The following is a 26,206-nucleotide window of genomic DNA, read 5'->3' on the forward strand; positions in this document are numbered from 1 at the left end:
TTATAAAGAAAGTTGATAAATTGGAAAACTTTCCCAAGTTTTGAGAGTGACGTAAATGGACCGTTTGTAGTCATTGAAGTTTTCAACGTTTTTAATTTCCTTGTGCACGTGTACCACGCAAACCTACACACTCTACCAATATAAAATTAAGTGTGACACCTTAAAAGTTGAAATAATTAAATTTAATCACCCATAAGGTGACAAATATCATAAATATGCCGTGAAGGACTGGGGGGAACCAGGCATTTAGTTTCTTTTTAGGCTCTTAGCTAAGTGCCGGTAGGGATAATTATCCCCACAATGATCACATAAAGATCTTGTTATATGGTATTGGACATGGAAGAAGTTTGGTCCAGGGCGTGTCACAGAGTGTCTGCTTATTTCATCTAGTGCTCACAAGATGTAGTTAGGTCATTAGCAGAGGCGAGACCCAAATTGAACAAGCTATTTGAATCTGAGTACTCAGTAGGTCACTTGCGAGTTCATTGCATAGGGGAAAAGTTCTTCTGATTTTCTTGCTTGACGTCAGACATTGGACATTTCTGGTGATTATGTTACGCATGACACCATCAATGGTCAGATAGTTGATGCCCTTATTTGAACTATCGGTTGTTTCTGAACTTTCTTATGTTTGTACTTTCTAATTTATTTTTTCTTACAAGGTTGTAATTTCTGTTTGTTTTGTTGAGTTAGATGTTACCGCTGACTGTGGAAGGTCAGACTTCACCACCATATTTATTACACTGATGACAAGGCTGGATCTTATTTTGATCCATTTCTCTAGAGATATAGTTGTCTTTTACAGGTTGTTTAGATTCTATGGATATCCGATTTGATGGTCAAGTGTTAATCCTCTAGCATCCTGTAGTAGTGTTATCAAAGGTGAAAAACGTGTAAAGCGCTAAGGTCCAAGGTCCATGGGGGCTTTAAACCAAATGCACGAGCTTCAATGCAGGTGCAAATAAAGAAAATAAAAATATGGTGTAGTTTGTGAATAACACTTATAAACACACATAACAAATATATAAATGACAATATTTTTTAAAAGAATTACTATAAAGTAAAATATTCATTGTTTAGTGTGCTCTTTACAATAACTTCATTGGCGATGAGACATATGCCTTAAGCTCCCACCCAGCGGGGCAAAGCATTTTGCCTGCTTTACACTAACTTTGGGGTTTGAACGAGCCTTTGACAACAATTTGTTTTAGGGGATTAATTAGACAGGATCCTAAGGGGTCGTTTGGGTTGGAGGTTCGTGTGTAAAATGACGATTGCAGAACAAAGAACTAGACAATTAGTGTACTACTTAATTAGATTCTTCTCTTGCATATTATTAAACAACAAATATTAAGAGTTCTGACGGCATGTTAGAACTCATTTTATGGCTGATTGGTAAAGCCGTTAAATTTTAATTTAGACCCACAATTGCTGTACTCTAGAGATATATATAGCAGCATTAACAGTGCAAAAAGGGGTTTTAAGCGCACAACGCACATAAAGCATGAGCTTTAATAAAAAAAGGTGCAAAGGGAGAAACAATACTAATATATATGTTTAGTCAAAGGATAATAATTATAAGCATGAAATGAATGACAAATTTATGGACAAAGAAATTGAATTTTTTCTACTATGAAGTGAAATAATCAATTGTTTAGTGTCGCCTCTTTAGAAGAGGCTCATTGTCAAGGAAAAGTATGCCCTATAACATTGATGACAACACTAAAGCGCACATTAAGTAAAGAGCTCAACACGTTCTGAGTGTCGCTTCAGGCCTTGAGTGAGCCTTTGACAAATAGTAGTATAAATGCCTTTATTGTTTGAAGGAGCATTGAATATCCAATAATGAAAAAGGATAGATGCAATTCACCATGAGCACATTTACCTGTAATTGCTACATTCAGAAAGTAGATGGTGAATAACTGCCATAGCTTTTTAAGCATCTTTGGAATGTGTATTCCTCCACCAATTTAGTTTTTCACAGAGAGATAAAAGGATTAATGGTTGGCCTTTCTGTAATATCCTTTTAATTGGAGAGCTTGGAAGTGGTGCATGTGCGCTCGCCTTCAAATAGATTTTGGTTTGGATGTGAGTTTGTTACAAACATATCATTCCTAGGTTCGTTATGAACCATCCACCGATCTTATTCAACATGTTGAAATTAGAACTGAACTTTTTATTGGTACTTGTTTTTTGTTCACTGCTCATTACAGCTCAACAGTAACTGCTGTTGCGACTGAGTCAGCCGTAGTCTATCAAAGCCATATTACAGTTATTATGTTAAATGCCGTGTTCTTGGACCATGACATTCGGAAATGTGCATTTCTCTTCTTATGTATTGGATCCCACCTTATAATGTAACCAACCCTTCACCCTGCTAAGTTGGTTAATACTTGTAGCTTCCATAATATATCAGTTGTCAGCTTGTAAATTTTCGTTTAAAACTACTACTTCTGTCGAATTCCATGGTGCTGCATTTCATGTCATTCTTATTATGTGGTTGAGATGAATTATTGAATCATTGCAATGTTGTAACAGTTCTATGAACTCTCTAATATTTTCCCCTTTTTTAGTTTGAGATTAAATATTTCTTGACACTTATTTTCCTGCCCTTTAAGTTTCTTTGCCATTCCTTGTTTGATGCTTATTAATATCGTCAACCCTTCCAGTCCATAGTTCTATTGTCTGGTGTTGTGATGACTGATGATGTTAGAAATCACGACTTATGATGAACTTGTTGGCAAAATAATGATTTCTCTTTTCTACCTGTTGGTGCTGTAGGTTACTGCACAATTGCTTTGGGGCTGAAAGTTTCAAGCATAGATTTCAAATTCCAGCAGTGCGTGTTTAACAACGTAGACCAAATTTTATTTTATAATCATGCTATCAAGATCTTGTGCTAATCTTTTGGACATGGCATCTGGAGATATACTAGATATACCTCAGACACCTAGAGGTCTTCCACGTGTGATGACAGTTCCTGGAATTATCACAGATGGTGATTAAGATGGTATGTCATCCTCATGTTGAGAGCGAAAAATTGTTGTAGCAAACATGCTGCCTTTGCATGCTCAAAGGGATGCAACAGCTAAAAAGTGGTTATTCAGTTTGGATAAGGATTCTCTTTTATTGCAATTGAAGGATGGGTTTTCTCCTGAAACTGAGGTTGTCTATGTTGGTTCTCTGAAGGTGTTGATGTGGAACACAGTGAACAGGAGGAAGTTGCTCAGCGACTTCTTGAGGAGTTCAAGTGTGTGCCTACTTTTGTACCCCATGATATCCAGGAAAAGTTTTATCACGGCTTCTGTAAGCAGCAACTTTGGCCTCTTTTCCACTACATGCTTCCAATGTGTCCTGATCATGGAGATCGTTTTGACCGGCAGATGTGGCAAGCTTATATCTCTGCAAATAAGGCTTTTGCTGATAAGGTTATGGAAGTGGTAAATCCTGATGATGATTATATCTGGATTCAAGATTATCACCTCATGGTTCTACCGACTTTTTTAAGGAAGCGCTACCATTGTGTCAAGCTAGGTTTCTTTCTTCATAGCCCATTTCCTTCGTCAGAAATTTACCGAACTCTGCCTGTTAGGGATGAAATTCTCAAAGGATTGTTAAATTGCGACCTAATTGGCTTTCATACCTTCGATTATGCACGTCACTTTCTGTCATGCTGCAGTCGAATGTTGGGTTTAGATTATGAATCTAAACGAGGACATATTGGACTTGATTATTTTGGTCGTACAGTTTACATTAAAATTCTGCCTGTAGGCATACGTATGGGTTGACTAGAGTCCGTGATGAATTTGTCTTCTACTTTTGATAAAGCTAAAGAAGTTCAAGAACAGTTCAAGGGGAAGAAGGTAATTCTGGGTGTGGATGATATGGACATCTTTAAAGGCATTAGTTTGAAATTGCTAGCATTTGAGTACCTACTACAGCAGGACCAGAACTTGCAGGGGAAACTTGTTCTTGTTCAAATAGTAAATCCTGCTCGTAGCTCAGGCAAAGATGTTCAGGAAGCAAAGAGGGAGACATATTCAACTGCTGAAAGGATCAACCAAATTTACGGTAGATCTGATTATGAGCCTGTAATTTTGATTGATCGTCCGGTTCCTCACTATGAGAAGACTGCATACTATGCTGTTGCTGTATGTTGCCTAGTGAATGCTGTAAGGGATGGGATGAATTTAGTGTCTTACAAATATATTGTTTGCAGGCAAGGTTCTCCTGGTATGGATGATGCTATGGATATTAAAACTGATTCTCGTAGAAGTAGCATGCTTGTTGTGTCAGAATTTATTGGTTGTTCCCCATCTCTGAGTGGAGCAATTAGGGTAAATCCATGGGATATTGAAGCTGTCGCTGAGGCTTTAAATGTGGCCATTACAATGTCCGATTCCGAGAAACAACTTCGTCATGAGAAGCACTACCGCTATGTAAGCTCTCATGATGTAGCTTACTGGGCTCGTAGCTTTATGCAGGATTTGGAAAGAGCTTGCAAAGATCATTACAGTAAGCGTTGCTGGGGCATTGGCTTGGGCCTGGGCTTCAGAGTTATTGCACTTTCTCCGAATTTTAGAAAGCTGTCTATTGATCACATCGTCTCCTCATATAGGAGGACACAGAGAAGGGCAATATTCTTGGACTATGATGGGACTGTTGTACCTCGGTCATCATTGGTTAAAGCTCCAAGTGCTGAAGTTATTACGTTGTTGAATTCTTTAAGCAATGATCCTAAAAACACCGTGTATATTGTTAGTGGCAGAGGAAGAAAGTCATTAAGTGAATGGCTTGCACCGTGTGAAAGGCTTGGAATAGCTGCTGAACATGGGTATTTCATAAGGTAATGGATATTTTATGTGAACATAGCACGGTCCTTTGTCCCAGTTGCCCTATAATTTCTCATTTGGAGTTTTTCTTCTGATGTTTTCCTTGGACACCTTCATGTTAACCGGTTTCTATCATGTTGCAGGAGTAGTAAAATGTCGGATTGGGAATGTTTGGCTTCTGATCTTGAGTGGAAACCAATTGTGGAACCTGTGATGAAACTTTACACTGAAACAACTGATGGATCATATATTGAACCTAAAGAGAGTGCTTTGATGTGGCACCATCAGGATGCAGACCCAGACTTTGGCTCCTGTCAGGCAAAGGAATTGTTGGATCATTTGGAAAATGTACTTTCAAATGAACCTGCAGTTGTTAAGAGAGGCCTACATATTGTCGAAGTCAAGCCACAAGTAAGACCTTCTTCCCTGATGTGTTTGTGTCTCACGCAGATACAGACATGTGCATGTTGCATTATGCTCTTCCATGTTTTTACTTGTTTGTGCTTATTTGCAGGGTGTGACTAAAGGATTAGTGGCACAAAAGGTCCTCTCAATGATGGTAGATAGTGGGACTCCACCTGATTTTGTTATGTGCATTGGAGATGATAGATCAGACGAGGACATGTTTGAGAGCATATTAAGCAGTTATCCAGTCCGTCAGTCACTGCTGCCCCAGATATTTTTGCCTGCACTGTTGGGCAAAAGCCAAGCAAAGCCAAGTATTACCTAGATGATACTGCTGATGTTCTTAGACTACTTCAAGGTCTTGGTAATGCGTCCTGTCCAAAGCCAAGACATACTGCTCATTTCCAGGTTGCGTTTGATTCTGTTCTGTAAGAAGGCAAACTCTGTTCTGTGAGAAGGCTCAGTAGTTGATTGGGCATGTACATGGTTCTACTTTTGGGGTTTATCTTTTACCAGTGAGGAGTATATCCTTACATCAATCTTAACTTAATCTGATGCATGGCTGGACTCAGGACCGACTGTTTTCCAGGTTATGCTGCATTCAGGGCTTGAAATTCCCGTCAATGTTGACTACTTTTTCTGTAAATTTCATCATTGGGGAAAAACTTTTCTTAGAAGTACAGTTTTGCCGTAGTCATGATGGCTGCCCTGAATGATTAACTAACACCATTGCGTTGTATAGATACATTTATCTGTTTAGCTTAATGACAGTTTGGTTTAAGTTTTACCTCAGTGAAAGCTACTAACAAATGCTTGATGCCGTTTTGTGCCAAATGAGTCACTTGAACATGTACATAGTACTAGCCTTTCTGGAACGTGTTATCGAAATGTTATTAGTTCAATTGTTCTGCTTTCCTACTGTAAATATCTCAGATGCTACTATCCTGATCATTGCAAAATTTAGTGGTTGTGCACTCTGTGGTCAATTCAATCTTGTTTCTGGCTTCAACATCATCACGAATTCACGATACCCAATGTAATTCTACAAAGTTGGGTTTGAGGAGGATAAAGTGTGTGCAGTTTTCTGCTTCTTATATCAATCACATCTATTTGTCTTGTTATTGGGATCTCCCAAAGATCAGCTTTGCCAACTGGCTTCCTCAACATTTCATGTGATTAAGGTGTCAATGCCAATGTTCACAGAAATGCAGGTTTCAAAATGTGGTAGCTTAGTGTCATGTTGTCCATATCCTCATATCTAGGGTCATGTCCTTGGTAAGCTGTAGGTGTGTCATGTCCATTCTAATAATCTTTTTTCAATATTTCTTCGGCCTACCACCTCACCCACCAGTCAATTGCTTGCATCTCCTAGTTGGATCATCTATGCATCTTCTCTTCATATGTCTAAGTTTGAACCATCTCAACCTTGCTTTCGTGATCTCTTCAACCACAACCTTGCTTTCCTCTCTTCAACCACAAAAGGTCATTCTCACCTTGTTTTGAATATCTTTGTTCTTATTCATTTTTCTTTTAATATCTCTACACCTTTTTACTCATTTATGCTACTTTCATCTTTTAAACGTGTGAGTTTTAGACCGGTCAACACTCCATCCCCTAAAAGTTACTCCCTCCGTTTCACAAAGAATGACCTCCTTTCCTTTTTAGTCAGTTTCAAAAAAATGACCTCTTTCCTTTTTTGGTAACATTTTACTTTTTGCTTTCCACGTTGCATGTTTAAGACCACAAGATTAAGGGCAATTTTGTACATTTGACATAACTTTAATTTAGGACCACAAGATTCAAAAGTCTTCTTTAATTTCTTAAACTTTGTGCCAAGTCAAACCAGATCAATCTTTTTGAAACGGAGGGAGTACAACCTAATTGGTCCTGCAATTACATTATAAAATTTACCTTTAAATCTTGACGACATATTCATACCACAGAAAATAGACACCGAAATCTCTTAAATTGCAATGATTCGAAGCACTTCTTGTTTCACTATTTCAATCAATGTATCTTACGACCCAAATTTGTAGATACAACTCTGTTGATTGGTTGCTTCCACATTTATTTTTGGGAAATATAATTCTCAAGCAAGTAGAAACTAGAAAGTTAACTACTTACATAGTTTTATACAAGAAAGTTAACTACTTGCTTAGTTTTATACAAGTAACTTTTGAGGACAAGAGAGTTGCATGAAGTAGGAATAATTAAAGTGGAAGTGGGCCAGATTGGACTCGCAGCATATTGGTTTGAAGTTGGGATGAAATTGTGTTTAAGGTGGTTAAATAAATTAAGGAAACTTTCGTATATAGTCATTCAAAAATAGTTTAATTACTCTATATAACTAGAGTATGTTTTCTGGTTATATAAACCGTGCAAAATTAGAATATAAAAATTACCATATATATTTTTGTTTATAGAAAACGTGTAAAATATAAAAAGTTACCAGAAGAAATTCCATAAAAAAAAGTTTCCATCATCATTAGGGAAACGAGTAGGAAAGGGAAATCCTAATCCAAGATAACATGTAAATAAAGCCTATATATACACATGAAATAGTGAATTGTTTCATTGAAATATTAATTAGCATGGCAAAATTTCCCTCATGTCTTGTTAAAGTAGTTGTAATAATGATACTAGTATGTTTTCCTTCCACCACCCTTTCTAGAAAACTATTACTCTCGTCACCACCATCAGAAGCTGCTCCTACAAAACCTAGTGTTATGAATTTCCATATTGTTAACGATGAAGACAACAATCCAAAAGAGAAGGTGATTGATGTTAGTCGAAGCTGGAGTTCTCTTGATCTTGGTCACAAAATTAAGATTATCATATCTATATTTTGTAGCTTGTTTATAATTGTCGATCTCGTTATCTTGATAACATGGCTTATCACGTCACCCTATTTTTTCATAATATTTATCTAAATTATATATCAAAAGTTAAGTTAATATCACTAATTTGTTTTAGTAAATACTTGCTAGATACCTTCAATAATTTAATAAATATTGTGAGGGAATTAATACATAAAAATTAATTATTCACATTTTTATACTCTTTTTTTCCCACATTTTTATAGTTCTTTGGCTATTGTCCTCTCTGAACGACAATATTCCATATATAAAAACCCCTTTAGAACAAAATTAACACTAAAAGAAACAAAAGCTGGAATATTTATAAAAGTAGAAACATGCAATGGTTTAAAAAAAAAACATTAATAAGCCTAAATTTATAGTAGAAAAAAAAAGCCCTAGTTTTAACCATATTTTTAGTAAAAAAAACCAACCCTTTTGCGTAGATATGTATTTAGTATAAAGTGTACACTATCTTAATACTGTGTACATGTTGTAAACTAAATGATTCAAATATATTAAGTTGTAATTTTCTCAATATCAAATGAGGAAATTACACCTACTATCCCAAAAGTGTTAGATCTTGAATTTTTGTACCTACTTGATTTTGCCTCTAAAGCAGAACTTCTGTTCAATTGATCGAGTAGATTCACTATTCTGAAATATTTTGAAACGTCTTTCTTATGGAAAAAAGTTAAAATGTGTGGCTGATGGACAACCTACTTATCTAAAGTTTAACTTTTTACTTATAAGACAACTTTTGATCAATTTAACAAGTTTATAATCTTAAAAATATCTTAAATATTTTCTTTACGAGCAAAAGTTAAAGAATTTTATGAAGGGGAAATTATTTCTAAAAAGTTTGTTACCTAATAACTCTCTAAACAAAATAGTTATGAACTCTCCTTACTTATACCACCAAAATTAAAGGCAATTTGTACCTATAAAATTAAATTAGATTAATTAAACTTTTTATTTGAATATATAATTTATTTATTTTTATAACTTGTACGTAAGGTAAATTCTTGCTACGTGGCAATCTGCTCCACAAATAGGCGAAGGCGCGCAGTATTTGGAGCACTGCATTTGTCTCTGTAGTGTCTGACACAATCCGTTCATCACTATTTCCATTGATTTCGTGGTATTTTGAAGCCTTCTCTTCAACGGCGACGCGAGGCACCGTTTACTGAGGCTAGATTTTCACCGGCTCTGTTGCTGTATGTATTTCCACTTTTTTGCAATGTAGTAGTAATGTGTTTTCTGAGTATTAGTTCCATTCGTAATTCTGTTTGTTTGAACTAGTTTGATGAAGGATCTACCATTTCCGTCGTCCTCTAATTTCTGTGTTTGTTGCTGTAGTTATGTGTTTGAAATCGTTTCACTTTTTCTATTGATTTCGTGGTAGTTTGAAGCCTTCTCTTCAACGGCGACGGTGACGCGAAGCACCGTTTACTGAGGCGAGATTTTCATCGGCTTTGTTGCTGTATGTATCTCCACTTTTTTGCAATGTAGTAGTTATGTATTTTCTGAGTATTAGTTCCGTTCGTAATTCTGATTGTTTGTCGTCCTCTAATTTTTGTTTTCAAATGTTCCTTTGTTGCTGTAGTTATGTGTTTGAAATCGTTTCATCACTTTTTCAATTGATTTCGTTGGAGGCGACAGCGACGCTAGGCACCGTTAACTGAGGCAAGATTTTCACTGACTTTGTTGCGGTATGTATCTTTCCTCCTTTTTGTAATTTCAAAATGTTAGTTCCGTTCGTAATTCTGATTGTTTGAACTCGAAGGATCTACCATTTCCGTCGTCGTCTAATTTCTGTTTTCAAAGTAGTTATGTGTTTGAAATCGTTTCATCACTTTTTCAATTGATTTCGTTGGAGGCGACAGCGACGCTAGGCTACCGTTTACTGCTTTGTTGCTGTATGTAGTTATGTGTTTTCTGAGTATTAGTTCCGTTCGTAATTCTGATTGTTTGAACTCGAAGGATCTACCATTTCCGTCGTCCTCTAATTTCTGATTTCAAATGTTCCTTTATTGCTGTAGTTGACGAACTGTGCTTTATATAGACTTTGTTTTAATTTTTTTTCTTATTTATATTTGCTTATCAGTTTGTAAAACTAAATTATAGTGTGTGTTCTGTGAGAATTTCGTTCATGATAGTGATTGTCTGAATTCCTTTCCTTATGTGTTTCCGTCGTCCTTTAATTTTTCTGTGTTCAGTTGTTGCTATTTCGTTTTAAATCTAGAAGATGAACTGTTTTAATTTGCTTGTAGTTGATTATCCATATGAAATATATACAGACTGTTATAATTTTCAATGAAAGAGGAAATTATAAAAAATAGGGAATATACATAAAAAAACCCCTAAACTTGGCACGAAAACTTACTTTAGTACTTAAACTTTACGGGTAATTTTTACCTCCTTAACATATTTGAAGTGAATTAATACCACCCTAAAAATCTAATACCAGTCTCAAGTTGGCAAGTGTATTACACACGCGCCACGTCATTGACACATTAGAACCACATAAGCGCCACGTCATAGCCACTTTGAAAATTCTCTAAAATTTGATTTTTAATCTTTTAAATTCATTTCTTTCTTTCCTTTTCAGAATATTTAAATACTAGTTAATCTTTAGTTATTAATTAGTTTTAGAAATATTGAAATCATTAGCAGTGATTTTTTTTCAATACTCAACGTCATTTATTGCCATGTCGATTGTCGGTGTTCTTCATTTTTTTTTATATACTAATCAAGGTCTAATTCTTAACTAATTCAAGAAAAAACACATTTATTTGTAGTGATTTTATTTTTAAAAAAAAACTCTCTCTACCCATTGCTTCAATCGCCATTGCCAACCATTAACATTATAGATCGGTTGACAAAACCTCATCTTCTTTTATGACCAAGTCTTTATTTTTCAAAAAAATTCATAACTTTTTAAGAAAAATCAAATTTCCAAAGTAAAGAGTAAAAAAAATTATGTGGGTTTTGAATGTGATTCTTTTTGTTTATGTGTTTAACGAGAAAATGTACTTTGAATGTAGAGTTTAAAGAAGGAGAAAGAGGATGGGGTGGGGTGGGGATAGGGTGGTGGGGAGTTTGAGAAAGAAAAGACAAGCAGGTAGAGGGGGTAGGTAGGGTTTTGAGAAAGCGGGGTGGGGGTTGAAGAAGAAGAAGAATGGGGTGGGTGGGGTTTTTTTTTTTTCATTATATATATAAAGTGGGACCATTACTTTTTTTTAAAAATAACTTAACCCGTTTTTAAAAAAAAATCTTTTTCTTTTTTTGCCACGTCATCCGTTAGGATGGTATTAAATTCACTTCAAATATGTTAAGGGGGGTAAATAATTATCCATAAAGTTTAAGTACTAAAGTAAGTTTTCATCCCAAGTTCAGGGAGGTTTTTATGTATTTTTCCTAAAAAATATACACAGTCCGGGGAAGCCATTGCTTAGAGGTAGCTTTTCAATAATGGTGACGCCAGACTCCATTAACTGAGGCTACAGTTTTAGATTTTCACCGACTGTGTTGCTGTCATTTCCTCTTGTTAAAACTAGGCTACAATTTTAGAGTCCATTAGGGTTTTTGTAATGGTATGTTCTACTTGTAATCGAGAACTGATCTCATCGCTCAAATTGTTGTGAATCTTTAGTAAATGATCGATTCACAGGGCAATATATAAATCAGCTCTTCAAAGGGAGACTGAAACCTTAAAATTCATTAAAAGAGAGAATTTTGATCTCTTCAGCTCTTCAAAGAGAGACTGAAACCTTAGAGTTCAATGGAAGAGAGAACTCTAATCTCCTGCTTTTTACTGAAAAATGGCTTCCCGATTTATTCATCAAAATCCCCTTTAAATAGGAGTATTATTACATCAGTAGGAAGTCTAATACTTATGGAAGTAGGAGACCTCAATCCTATTCCAAACTAATAACTATAACTTAACCTAATCCTTATGAAACTCTGAAACATAAAACCTATTCTAGAACAATAAATAAGCAACTAAAAATATAATTAAATACTTAAATTAATGACTTCCAACGCATCCCTAACATTATTCCCGTCAAGTTGAAAGAGCTTGTCCTCAAGCTCAACTTTCGGGGCAATCATCCAGAAAATCTGGATCAGTATCAACTTGTTCAATTCCAGCCCTATCTTGAAGTTGACATAGATAAATTTCGACTTTATCAGTTTGCTGAAACATAACTAATTTACCCATCAGGTTGCTACTTTCAAGAGGTCCAAATCGTTGATATTCTTCCTAACTCATTGAGTCTTTCACTCGTTTAAGTTGATAATACCATAATGGTGCTAGTCCGAACATGTGAAATCCAGCCACATCAATCTTTTTTACTTTCGTGGTATGCTGATTTTTTTTCAAAAAAATGTTCACAACGATGTGCCCGAAGTAATGGGTTATTAGTGCAGTTATAAGTAGGTGGTGTATTGCCTTTCGTAGCAGAAATTGTTGATCTGCTAGTTGTATGGGCACTATTTGACTCAGGTTTATGGGTTGCTGATTTTGTGGAGTCAATTCCCAATATAGATAATTGTTCTTGGATGACTTGGACAATTCTTTCGATGATGCGTTGTTCCATTGCTGTAATTTTAAAGTGCATTAGGGTTTCTATAATGGTATGTTCTCCTTGTAATAGAGAACTGATCTCATCGCCCATTGTATTAGGCTTACCACCCAAATTGTTATGAATCTTTAGTGAAGGATCGATACACAGGGCGATATATAAATCAGCTCTTCAAAGGGAGACCGAAACCTTAGAGTTCATTAAAAGAGAGAACTTTGATCTCTTCAGCTCTTCAAAGGGAGACTGAAACCTTAGAGTTTAATGGAAGAGAGAACTCTAATCTCCTGCATTTTGCTGAAAAATGACTTCCCGATTTATTCATCAAAATCCAAGTTGACATTGATAAATTTTGACTTTATCAGTTTACTGAAACATGACTAATTTTCCCACTAGGTTCCTACTTTCAAGAGGTCCAAATCGTTGATATTCTTCCTAACTCATTGAGTCTTTCAATCGTTTAAGTTGATAATACCATAATGGTGCTAGTCCGAACATATGAAATCCAGCCACATCAATCTTTTTTGCTTTTGTTGTAAGCTAATTTTTTTCAAAAAAATGTTCACAATGATGTGCCCGAAGTAATGGTTTATTGTTGCCGTTATAAGTAGGTGGTAGCCTTTTGTAGCAGGTATTGTTGATCTGATAATTGTCTAGGCACTATTTGACTCAGGTTTGTGGGTTGCTGGTTTTGTGGAGTCAATTCCCAATCTAGACAATTGTTCTTGGATGACTTGGACAATTCTTTCGATGAGACGTTCCATTGCTGCAATTTTAGTGTGCATTAGGATTTAGGTAATGATATGTTCTCCTTGTAATCGAGAACTGATCTCATCGCCCATTGTGTGAGGCTCATCGCTCAAATTGTTATGAATCTTTAGTGAAGGATCGATACACAGGGCAATATATAAATCGGCTCTTCAAAGAGAGACTGAAACCTTAAAGTTCACTAAAAGAGAGAACTTCGATCTCTTCAGCTCTTCAAAGGAAGACTGAGACCTTAGAGTTCAATGGAAGAGAGAACTCTAATCTCCTACTTTTTGCTAAAAAATGACTTCCCAATTTATTCATCAAAACCCCTTTAAATAGGAGTATTATTACATCAATAGAAAGTCTAATACTTATGAAAGTAGGAGACCTCAATCCTATTCCAAACTAATAACTATAACTTAATCTAATCCTTATGAAACTCTGAAACATAAAACATATTCTAGAATAATAAATAAAGCAACTAAATATATAATTAAATACTTGAACTAATGACTTCCAACGCATCCATAACATTACTCCCCTCACGTTGAAAGATCTTGTCCTCAAGCTCAACTTTCAGGGCAATCATCCAGAAAATCTGGATCAGTATCAACTTATTCAATTCCAACCCTAGCTTGAAGTTGACATTGATAAATTTTGACTTTATCAGTTTGTTGAAGCATGAATAATTTGCCCATCATATTGCTACTTTCATGAGGTCCAAATCGTTGATATTATTTCCAACTCATTGAGTCTTTCACTTGTATATGTTGATAATACCATAATGGTGCTAGTCCGAACATGTGAAATCCAGCCACACCAATCTTTTTTTCTTTTGTTGTATGATGATTTATTTTTAAAAAAATATTCACAACGATGTGCCCGAAGTAATGGGTTATTGGTACCTTTACAAGTAGGTGGTGTATTGCCTTTCGTAGCAGGAATTATTGATCTTCTAGTTGTCTGGGCACTATTTGACTTAGGTTTGTGGGTTGTTGATTTTGTGAAGTCAATTCCCATTCTAGACAATTGTTCTTGGATGAGTCGGACAATTATTTCGATGAGGCGTTGTTCCATTGCTGCAATTTTAGAGTCCATTAGGGTTTCTGTAATGGTATGTTCTCCTTGTAATCGAGTAATCGAGAACTGATCTCATTGCCTATTGTGTTAGGCTCTGATACCAAATTGTTATGAATCATTAGTGAAGGATCGATTCGCAGGGCTATATATAAATCAACTCTTCAAAGGGAGACTGAAAACTTAGAGTTTATTAAAAGAGAAATCTTTGATCTCTTCAGTTCTTCAAAGGGAGACTGAAACCTTAGTGTTCAATGAAAGAGAGAACTCTAATCTCCTGGTTTTTGCTGAAAAATGACTTCCCGATTTATTCATCAAAAGCCCCTTTAAATAGGAGTATTATTACATCAATAGGAAGTCTATGGAAGTAGGAGACCTCAATCCTATTCCAAAATAATAACTATAACTTAACCTAATCCTTATGAAACTCTGAAACATAAAACCTATTCTAGAATAATAAATAAAGCAACTAAAAATATAATTAAATACTTAAATTAATGACTTCCAACGCATCCCTAACAGAAACACACCTAGATGGAAGAATTAATCGGTTCTGAATGAATTAAAGAAAGAGGGAATGCTCATATACCACTTAGCTTTCACTTCACTCCTTTATATCAATCCAACCAACTTATAATAGAGAAGCAATGTCAACTGAGTTGTTTCTTGAAATACATCTTTGGCTTCAAACAAATCCGCATTTGATGTGCAACAATTAATACTCTAAAGGTTTGGAAAAATATGTTTTTCTAGGAGACTAGATACTTTCAGCCTTCTAGCAGTTCTTTACTTTTGAGTTCTACAGTTGCAGATAATGAGAAATGCATTTTTTTCTGTGTAATGTACTTTAGCTTGCTAAGGATTTTGTACTTTAAAATCAAATGGCTACTTCTACAATACAACCAAAAAATTAAAGAAACTAACAGGAAATAAAAAGAAACTAATCAGTTATTTCTTAACATGACACTTGTTGCTTGGAACGTTGAAAGATTTTATAATGTGTTGTGCTTAAATTAAGTTAGTTTTCTTTGCTTTCTTCTTTTTTCTATTGGATCTTAGAGAAATATATATATGTCTCCTTTGTTTGCTTTGATTAGTTCTCCTCACGAATGGATCACTAAGAGTAATTTTAATTTTGGATTTGATTTCAATTCAGAAAATGGAAATTTCAGATGAAGAAATTGCTTTTAGCGTCACTTCACACCTTTCCACTCCTCGATTCTCTCCGGATATACCACAAGCAGCTAACCCTTTTGTCTCGGAAGGACTTGTTACTAAGTTGTATTCTGTGGAGAGTAGGATTTCAACATTGCAAAACATGTTACTTGATTTAAACAAAAGAATGGAGGATTTATCGAAGTCGGTGTATGAAAGTTTGAACCTGTTTTTGGTTGGTGGGGCTGCTTCTTATTTTACTCAGAGGAAACTAACTTGCAACGAGGGAGTAAAAATATTAGTATTGACACTTGTGGCTTCTATTTTAAACTTCTGTCGTGTTAAGAAATTGGTAACAACAAACCTCTCTAGTTTGAAAAGATTGAATGCTTCTCACTTGAGGACTTATGGACATTTAGTTAGTGAGGCTATAGTTTTAAGGGAATTGGAACAAGCAAAAGCTGATGCCGTAGATGGGGTTGAAAATTTGATTTTGGAGGGGAGTATAAGGAGGACTCAATTTTTCCAACGGATAGAGGACATTGTTGATACGCATGGTGCAGATATTTTTGTTCCAAAAAACGACAGAGTTGAAAAAATATTGTTTGGTGCGACGGTACTCAGCCACATTCTTGCATTAATCTTTCTTACTCTAGTGTTGCAATGTGGTAAGTTTTTTATATCTAATGTTTTTCATATCACTATTTTTTTAGTTAAGATTATTCTATTCTAACTCTTAATTTGTTTTTGTTCAGGTGTTATTTGATTGCAGTTTGGATTTTCTTTTGTTCAAGAGTTTTCAGTTGTATCTAGTTTAATGGTTTGAATTGTTTGGATTTTTTTTTTTCAAGTGTTATGTTGCAATAGACTATTTTACATATAATTTGTCAAAACTGTCTTTTGATCTGAAATAATGCCCAACTTTTTGTTCTCACATAAATTCAATAAGATTTGCTTTTACACTTTAGATCTTCATCGGAATAGATAAAACATATACGCAATGAAAAATGGCATTGACAACGACTTAAATAAAATTAGTTGCCTATTGACATCAAATGCAGTTTGTATATAGAAGTTTTGAAAGAAATCCAACATTTATCGTCATCAACATCATAAACTAGAGTAATTTGATATCATGATGGTTTAGTTTTATTTGTAAAAATTGCTTAAGAGGATTATGTTTATAACCATGCTGGACTCTTCAATGGCGTCACAACTGACTTCACTTGTAAGTAATTCCTGAGACCATATTCTCCCTTTTCTCTTCCCTGACCACTCATCTTATAGCCACCAAAAGGAATTGTAGAATTAAATGTATCAAAGCAATTAATCCATACCATCCCAACTCTCGAGGCTCGTGCCAAGGTGTTTGCAGTGTCAATGTTCTGTGAAAATACTCCAGCAGCTAGACCATACTGAGAACTATTATCTCTCCGTACCATTTCATCAAGATCCCTGTAATGAACAAACGCATACCATAAATAAAAGTTGATAATAAAGCTCCACGTACTGTCAACATATATATTTGATCGTTCTCACATACTTAAATTTTAAGATGGACTGTACTGGACCAAAAATATCATCCTGTGCAATCAACATATCATCCTGACAATTGAACATTTTATTTGTTATGACAATTTATGGACGTTGATGACTAAAAATCACGTCTAACTAAAGTAGAAATGTATATACCTTAACATTAGATAAGACAGTGGGATTAATATAGTAGCCCTTTTTTGTAACACCCCGGAAACTAGTAAGTTGAACTAGTGAGTTCTAGAGTCTTGTAGTGGAGTTTTGGAGTGTCGTATGAGGGTTAAAACTCATAGAAACGATTCACGTTCTTAGAATGACATGTGTTGACACCCAATTTTGGACCTCCACAATATATATTAATCACCGAGCTTCTTAAATTCCAAACGATTTGAAATAATTAGTTTCTATAAAGTTCAAAATATTTTTTTTCAAGTTACTTTTAATTAATTTTATCTTTTTATAATTTTTAGATAATATATAAGTTTTACATAATTATGTGTATAATTAGTATATTTTATAAATATTCGAAAATTGCCTCAAAAAAAATTTTAGTTTTACTTAAATAGTTGGTTAATTGGTTTAGTTAATTAATACTTATATTTTTGAGTTATTAGTTTATAATTAAGTTAATTATTTTATTTCGTTAAGATTAAGAAGCTAACTAATTAATCATATTAATTTATCTTATTTAATTATTAGCCGGATTTACTAAATTTGATCAATTTGGCTACAATTGAAATTCATATGCCTATTGTGTAATTGCAATTTCAGCCATTCTTTTACCTCCATTCAATCCTTTGTAAAATAATTTGGGCCATTTTTCTAACATCCCAAGTCAAATTAGCTGACCCCATTCCCAACCCACATTACTACACAACAATTCCAAAATAACCCAGGCCAACACTAATACAATACCAGCAGCCCACCATTCCAGCAATACATACGTTACATCAACAACGTAAAACAATACCAAATCGACCCACCCCTGTACATTTTCTTCTTCTTCCAGCAAAACAGTGACCAAACCCAGAACCTCAAATTGCGACCCTAAGCCATCACAAAATTGTTACAGTTGGAATATTATCGAGTCATCCACCTCGTTACAGTTGGAATATTATCGAGTTATCCACCTCGTTACAGTTGGATTATTATCAAGCCATATGGCTCGTTGCAGAGATCATCGTCGTTTGCCATGCACAAAGCAAGCAATGACATCTCCAAATCCTTATCAAATCATGAGTTGTAATGTGCATACGGTTTTCAAGAAAACATCATCTGTATTTTTCAAGGGAGAATTTTCTCCATGCATCGCAAGAAAATCAACATCGGCTGCATCATTTTCATTGCAAGAACAACATCAAGAGAATCATCAACAACGATATCAAGAGAACTATCAGCATATTTCATCAGCCTATTTTATTACTTCGACATCAAAATAAAAGTACATGGAAGATTATATTACAAATATGAAATACGAGCATTATTTGCTTTACGTCAAACTGGAGGAAGCTGACGCCAAATGTCCAAGGAGAGCAATTAGTGACAACATAGTAAAATGCACTATCTCCTATTTGAATTACATTTTTATGATAATGAGTTTTATCTCAGTCTTTCTTGAGAGCATCCGCAAGGGCAAATTCTCAAAACAAACCACAGGTGCGGATGACATAAAAAAGGATGCAACACAACGTGAAACTTTTTCTTAGCAGCGAACTGGGACATAGTTCAAAGAGGAGTATCAAACTCTTAGGACGCGAGCTGAGGAGCGACTTCCACCACAATCAAACCACACCATCATCAAAAGGCATGTGGGCATTTCCTTGGGTTTATCAGTTCCAATTTTGCATCCGAAAAACTTTCCACTCTCACCGGAGGCAGCTTTCCAATCTGAGTGACAATGCATCAAGAGCTTTGGAAATTATGTCTGTGTAAGTTCTTAATTATGGGTGTGAAATGTGTCACATTCATGGCTAACAGGTGGCAAGCCTCTTTTTCATACTTGACTTACTTGTCACTCTTCCAGAACCGAAGGTTATCTAGTATAATAGATTTCTTTTTCAACCGATCGAGTCAAACTACAAACAACTTGATTCCTAAGGTTTAAGGATATGTAGGCGGTATCAATGTTGAAAACTCGGATGTATTCCGATATGCGCTCTAAATCTTATTCCCAAGCGTTTGGGTCTCTTTATAATTCGATATCGGGATGACTTTTGAGTTCTTTCAAAATCGTGTGTCAAATCAAGAGTGTCGAACTACAAGTGACCTGAATTCTCATATAGCCTGAAATATGTAGGAAACCCAATTCCGGGATTCAGCCGTAATTCCTAAAGTCCGTACCAAAATCCCTTTCCTAAGGATGAAGATGTGGTCGGTCAAAATTGGATTTGTCAATTTCATTTGCCTTGAATTTCTTTCATCAATCCAAGTCAAACGAGGGACAGTTGTTGACACCCAATTTTGGATCTCCACAATATATATTAATCACCGAGCTTCTTAAATTCCAAACGATTTGAAATAATTAGTTTTAATAAAGTTCAAAATATATTTTTTCAAGTTACTTTTAATCAATTTTATATTTTTAGAAGTTTTAGATTATATATATGTTTTACATAATTAAGTGTATAATTAATACATTTTATGAATATTCAAAAATCGCCTCAATTTTTTTTTTAGTTTTACTTAAATAGTTGGTTAATTGGCTTAGTTAATTAATACTTATATTTTTGAGTTATTAGTTTATAATTAAGTTAATTATGTTATTTAGTTAAGATTAATAAGCTAACTAATTAATCATATTAATTTATCTTATTTAATTATTAGCCGGATTTACTAAATTTGATCAATTTGGCTACAATTGAAATTCATGTGGCTATTGTGTAATTGCAATTTCAGCCATTCTTTTACCTCCATTCAATCCTTTGTAAAATAATTTGGGCCATTTTTCTAACATCCCAAATCAGATTAGCTGACTCCATTCCCAGCCCACAGTACTACACAACAATTCCAAAATAACCCAGGCCCAACACTAATACAATACCAGCAGCCCACCATTCCAGCAATACATATGTTACAGCAACAGCGTACAACAATACCAAACTGACCCACCCCTGTACATTTTCTTCTTCTTCCACCAAAACAGCGACCAAACCCAGAACCTCAAATCGCGACCCAAAGCCATCGCGAAATCCAGTGACCCGAGTCCAGCACGCGCGTCTGTCTCCCTCTCTCCCTTATCCTCTCCGTACGGGAATAATCCAGGTGTCCCATCTCCTTGAGTCTTTATCCTTCACCAATGAATCAGACGACTCTCTCTTTTTTTTTGTTAGAAATTAGTACAATTACAGCTTTCAACCTTATCCTGAAAGGAATTCGAATTTTGAATTTTGAATTCACCCAAAATTCCTCACTCGTTTTCCCTCCATTTCAGCTCTTTTCTCCTCTATAAAAGCCAATTTATTCTTCATTACGGGAGCGGGCAAAATATTTTATAACGTAGGGGAGAACAGTGAGAAACAAATATAAGAAAGGAGTCGAAATTTACAAAGTATAGACAGCTTATATTAGAGCTAGATGATAAGGAAATAAAATGGATATACGCAAAGCGTTTTGAGATAGGTTGTGAGATTAGGAGTACTTGGAGCCATACTTCCTCGATTTTACCTCTTGCGAGTCTGTTGTAGTCTATTTGTGGTCGTGGAAAGCTCTTTAGCTCTTTTTGTCTCAGTTCGCTGCCACAAATAAGGTAACATTCCTTCCCTTATTCTCTTTTGCTACAGTTCTATTTTTCATATGATAAGAAATGCATATTTCAGTGATTTTCATTTTTGTTTTCTTATGTGCATTTAGCCTATCTCTCGTTTCTTTAGCTTCTGAGTTTCAGAGTTATTCTCAGGTTTCTGTATGTTTAAATTTTACTCTAATCACAAATCGTTAGTATAGTTTAGTATAAATCAACCTTCTATTGTTTAATCCGTTCTAAATGAATTGTTATCGCTTTAGCGGTTTGTTTTAAACTCTGTTGTTGATAAGATAGCCTCATGTTAGTTATTTCAAACTTGCAGTATCTTGACTCTAGTATAATTTCTGATTTCTTAGATTATGATTTTTGGTGCTTGACTGCTGGATTCATTCTGGAATACTCATTAGATGTAGTCTTATGTTCAAGTTTTGATGTTCAACCTATCTAATTGAGCTCATAATGTTGTTGCTTGTTTGAATGACTTGAGATGTATGCTGATTTCCTCTCTTGTTGGCTTAATCTGAAATTCCCTCATGTCCATTTAATTCAACCCCCTATTTACTGTAGCATCGTAATTATTTTTCTCTTCATTGGCTAAAATTTGATTGCGAATTGTTGAGATATAAGTTTAAATTTCAGGTTCTAGTTTGTTTAAAGCTCATGAATGTTTTAAGTCTCGTGTTTACCTTAGTTTCTACTCGTCTACCTGCCTATTCTGATTTGATTTGTACCACTCTGTTCTGAATTTATTTGGTATTCGTTTAGTCTAGTTTAGCTTCGAATTTTGTCACCTGAATCAAGTCATGCCTTGCTGTTCATTTGGAGCTTTATTTTCTTACATTAAGCCCATGTAAGCATGGTTAATTGTTAAGCATATGTCCAGCATGTTTCCATCTTTTTTTTCTTCCCCTGGTTGAATTCGTATGATGATATGCCCCCACTGTTTTCCCTATCTATAGTAAGCTTGTTTGAAGTGTATTTTGCCATCAATGTTGTTAGTTACCGTCTCCAGGGGGTTTGTTTATTTCATTTCCTTTTGGCCTGATTTGGTGGTCTTTCCTAATATGTTGTAGTAGCATTGGTTCATTGATATAAAATTATATTCATTGTTAAAGTGACTAGGTTGGGGTAGCTTCATATTCATTTGGTTTTGTGAGATTAGAATGTTTCATTTAATATCATTCGGAATAGATGAATTATAGGATAACAACTTTGATATTAATAGTGGTATATTATATTGCGCAGTATTTTACAGCATCGTCCTTTTTTATTTATCATTTTGAACTTTTATTAACTTACTTACGTCCATTTCTTTTGCATGTGAATTTTCCCAAGTCTTCACGGACTCTATCTTTGCATTTCAAAGGGGGCCACGAAGCCCCCCAAAAATCCTTTTTCGAGTCGGCCAGCATGAAAAATCAAAGATCAGGTCCTTGACATTGACGTACAGGTGTTCGGAGCGAATCAAAGTGTTGGATACACACAACATACATCGATATACATCAGTCGTATACGCTATATATTGCATTGAAAATGGGCTAAAAGTGCCCTAAATTGTCAGCTTTGTATTTTGTTACTTTTGGGCCTAAGCTCTTCATTTGCAATTATTATTATCACTTGTTAGTTCTTAGGACAGGTGGAAGATGGGCCTAAGACCCAAAGAAATCAATTTCAAGATTAGTCTAGGACATGTACTAATTATTGCGCCTTTGGATCCAAAATTGAAGGCCCAAGTATTGACCCAAGCGGACAGAACCAGACTTGGGCCCAAATATTTCTTCTCTTTATTTGCTTACCTATTTGTTATGGTGTCTTATTTGTTCAATTAATTTTAAGATTTTTCACCAACTCAATTCCCCAAAGAAGAATCAACCTTGCCTTTTAAAATCAAACAAGTGTATCTTTATTTTACTTGAATTTAATTTTTTTTAGTATTTTTGGTATTTTTCTACTTAAGCAATAATCTTATTTCCCCTCCCATAAAAATGAGTTAAAAAAATGTTTACTTCCTCTATTTATCCAAGCATGCCTATTCTCTATATAATTTAGCCAAATATAATTAATTATTGGATAACCGTGTGTTAGCGGGCATTTCGGGTGCTTTCAAACCCTTCTCGAAATGCTAATAAGAACCCCGAACTCCTTTAAATATTTTCAGTTAATTTCTGTTTGAATCTTTTGAAAGAATCAGTTTTCTTAATTTCCCTTTAAAAATCAAGTGGCGACTCAAAACGTTGTTTTCTCCTTTTAAATAAAATAACATGTTTAGGGGTTAAACGTCCGGGTACGACTCCCCAAGGACCACCCAAGGGGTCCTTGAGGAGGACCCCAAAACAATCCATAAAAGCTGTCAAAAAATAGGAACCACACATGGCCATCCACTGGCCGTGGTTGGACCCACGCCCAGTGGGTTGGGGTCGTGGGTCAAGGCCTAAGTTGGCCTACAACTTCTGAGCTACAGACTCCAACCACGAATCAAGATGATTCCCAGTCAACCCACCCACGGTTCGTGGATGGGGGTCTCGTGAATGCTGCCAGGTTTTAACAATTTAGTTTTTAGTTAAGGGCTTGAGGGTTAGTTTAGTTATTAATTAGGGGTTAATATAGGTCGGTTAATAGGTTATTTAGCCACCTATATAAGTCTAATAGGCCCCTAAACTAAACATTATAACTAATTCATCTAAGAACCCACTTAAGAAATTCTCTCTCTAGAAGAGAAGAAGAATAAGAAGAAGAAGAAGAGGAGAGGAAGTTGGGGCAGCAACTTAGGATGATTTTGTCCATGGATTCAAGCTTTGTTTAGGGCTTTGATAAGAGGTATGTGAAGCTTAATCATCTATTGGTTCTTCCACCCATAGAGCCCCCTAGTTTCCCCTCTATTGCGAAGTCAAAAACCCAATTCTAGCTAGGGTTTGCTTCTACATTGTGGGTAGCGTTTGAATATGATTCCAATGAGTTGGATAGTACTCAATTATGATGGTTTTAGTATTGAATCATTATGTATTGATAAGTTCATGTGATTTTTATGGTAAACCCTAGTTTCAATTGATGAATGTGTTATTTGTGGGTTTATGCCATTAGAGGTGAATATGAAGGTTCAAAGGTAATCTTCCTAAATCAATGTCATGTATAGTAATTGATCAAAGTTAGGGTCATATTATCATGAATAGAACTAGACTTGAATGAATGTGGAGGATCTTGACTTGTAAAGATGAAATTGAACCTTTATGATCAAATATGACTAGAATCACCTACTTATGAAGAACATGAATAGAATACCTTGAAAACATAGGTATAAATAAAATATTAAGAAAGAAACCTTGAGAGTAAGGTTTCTGATCATAATAGTAGGGCTTTAGAGGGAAGCTAAGGTGATTAACTATTGATGTTAGGGCTTTGAAAGTAAGGTCTAAAATAGATTATAAGTCTAATAGGTTAAATTGTGGTGAAAGTTCTATAATCACCTAACCTACCTTATGAAGGCTTGAATGTGTAAAGTGATGAGATCACTTGAACATGGATTGTTGTCAAGGACATCCTTCCATGAGACATGAGTATTAAGCAAGGCTTAATAGTGTAAATCTTGGGTGTAAGATTTACCCTAAGTGGTTATTGTCAATGAGAATAAAGGGTCACACAAGATAGGGTCCGAGTGCCTAGTTGAAAGGAGAACCACACCTAGTTGATGTGAGGAATATCCAAGAAAAGGGGGAACTCTTACACAGTAGAGTGTGGGTTTTCCCAAAGCTAGGTCTCATGAGATGGAACCCTTCACATAGTTGAGTCAAGGATTCTAGTAGCAATCTCCATATCCTTTGAACTAAGACATGCTTAAAGAAGTAGCTCATAGTGTTCCAAAGCATAAATGAACTAAGATTTACTAAGATGTACTTCATAGTGTTCATGAGTATAGATGGACTAAGATTTACTTAAAGATGTACTTCATAGTGTTCATGAGTATAAATGGACTTAGACATGCTTAAAGTAGTATCTCATAGGGTCTATTTTTAATAAGGAACCTAGACTTGCTTAAAGTAGTATCTCAGAGGGTTCAACCTAGTAAGGGACTAAGATGTGCTCAAGGGGGTACCTCATAGTGTCTAAGGCTCAAAGAGAGGGACTAGTTTCCAACCAAGAAGTAAGAGCATGAGAACCCAAATGTTATATTTAGTGTGATTGGTAGTATGGGATGCCAATCATGCCTTACATAAGTGTGGCTTAGGGTTAACCAAGAAAGTGTTTCTTAGAAGTTGTAAGTTGAGATAGGGTTGTGCTATAGTTGCCTTATTTGATAGTATGGAGTTAAGGTGAGAGTTTTCCCTTAGTCATGAGAAGTTGAGTATTATGACAAGATCCTTAGGTGACTAGTTTGAAGGGCCTAGAGGAGTACTTTGTGTGGGTAGTAATATGGGATGCTAGTCGTACACGGTACGACTTGAAGCTACTTACGAAAGCCTAAAACTTATCCATGACATGAAAACCTAGGTCTTGACTATGAACAGGGACTATGCCCAAGAACGACCAAAGAGAGGTACATGACTTGGATGGTAGTATGGGATGCTATCCTTGCCCTTACACATGTATACTTGGAGATGGCTTGTGAAGTAGTTCTCTTGAAGTACGAAAGACTTAAGGTTGAATTATGTAACCATGTATATCTAAGAAAATACTATGCCATGAATATGATGTATCTCATATGCTCATTTATATGTCTTATGATGACTTATAATATACGATGCTTATGTTGGAGATTATGATATGATGATTATGCTTATGATTATGTTATTGTCTCTTATGCTTATGTCTTATGTTGTTATGCTAGCTTTCATACTTAGTACATTTTGTACTAACACATACTGCCTACATTCTAATCAAATGTAGGGTTTGGAGATTGAGTTCTACTTGGAGATAGGTTTCTAAGGAGCTAAGGAAGATTGAAGATTTGGTGAGTCCCCATAGCTTCGAGGACGAACATGTTACCTTTCTTATGTCATTTACTTTTATGTTTTAGAATTTGTATGGGTTGCGTCCCAAGAGTTCTTTTATTCAAGTCAAGTTAGATGGTTTGAGACAAAAGTGTAGTAAAGTCTTCCGCTTTCTTATATGAAAAAAATGACTTCGATTGTAAAGAAAAGTTTTAAATTATTCCCGTATTTTCCTACTATCTCTTGTTCAAGATATGCTAAGGGCTTGTATGAGACTTTTCGGAGTCTCATACGTCGTGTTACTTCTGGGGTGTAGACTCGGGTCGTGACATTTTTACCAAATTGC

At 35.2% G+C, this 26,206-nt stretch overlaps 1 protein-coding gene, 1 long non-coding RNA gene and 1 pseudogene across 2 annotated transcripts; 2 read left to right on the top strand and 1 right to left on the bottom strand.

Annotated features, from left to right (window-relative positions):
• The window catches only part of LOC102589804 (probable alpha,alpha-trehalose-phosphate synthase [UDP-forming] 9), a 6,485-nt pseudogene extending 813 nt beyond the window's left edge, over positions 1–5,672 (top strand).
• An 11,061-nt stretch (positions 5,673–16,733) lies between these two features.
• Positions 16,734–19,096, bottom strand: LOC102596127 (aldehyde dehydrogenase family 2 member B7, mitochondrial-like). Its single transcript, XM_015312607.1, has 5 exons — positions 18,964–19,096; positions 18,104–18,240; positions 17,350–17,388; positions 17,201–17,262; positions 16,734–17,112 (listed from the first exon to the last, which is right to left on the bottom strand). Exons 1-5 carry the CDS (start codon positions 19,094–19,096, stop codon positions 16,839–16,841), a joined length of 645 nt encoding a protein of 214 aa, XP_015168093.1. The 3' UTR covers positions 16,734–16,838.
• A 1,219-nt stretch (positions 19,097–20,315) lies between these two features.
• LOC107062220 (uncharacterized) lies at positions 20,316–22,783 on the top strand. Its single transcript, XR_001474496.1, has 2 exons — positions 20,316–20,938; positions 22,271–22,783. It is a non-coding gene; the product is annotated as an uncharacterized lncRNA (long non-coding RNA).
• The last annotated feature ends 3,423 nt before the right edge of the window (positions 22,784–26,206 follow it).

This window comes from Solanum tuberosum, unplaced genomic scaffold (assembly GCF_000226075.1).
Source record: "Solanum tuberosum cultivar DM 1-3 516 R44 unplaced genomic scaffold, SolTub_3.0 scf00210, whole genome shotgun sequence".
NCBI classification, from domain to species: domain Eukaryota; kingdom Viridiplantae; phylum Streptophyta; class Magnoliopsida; order Solanales; family Solanaceae; genus Solanum; species Solanum tuberosum.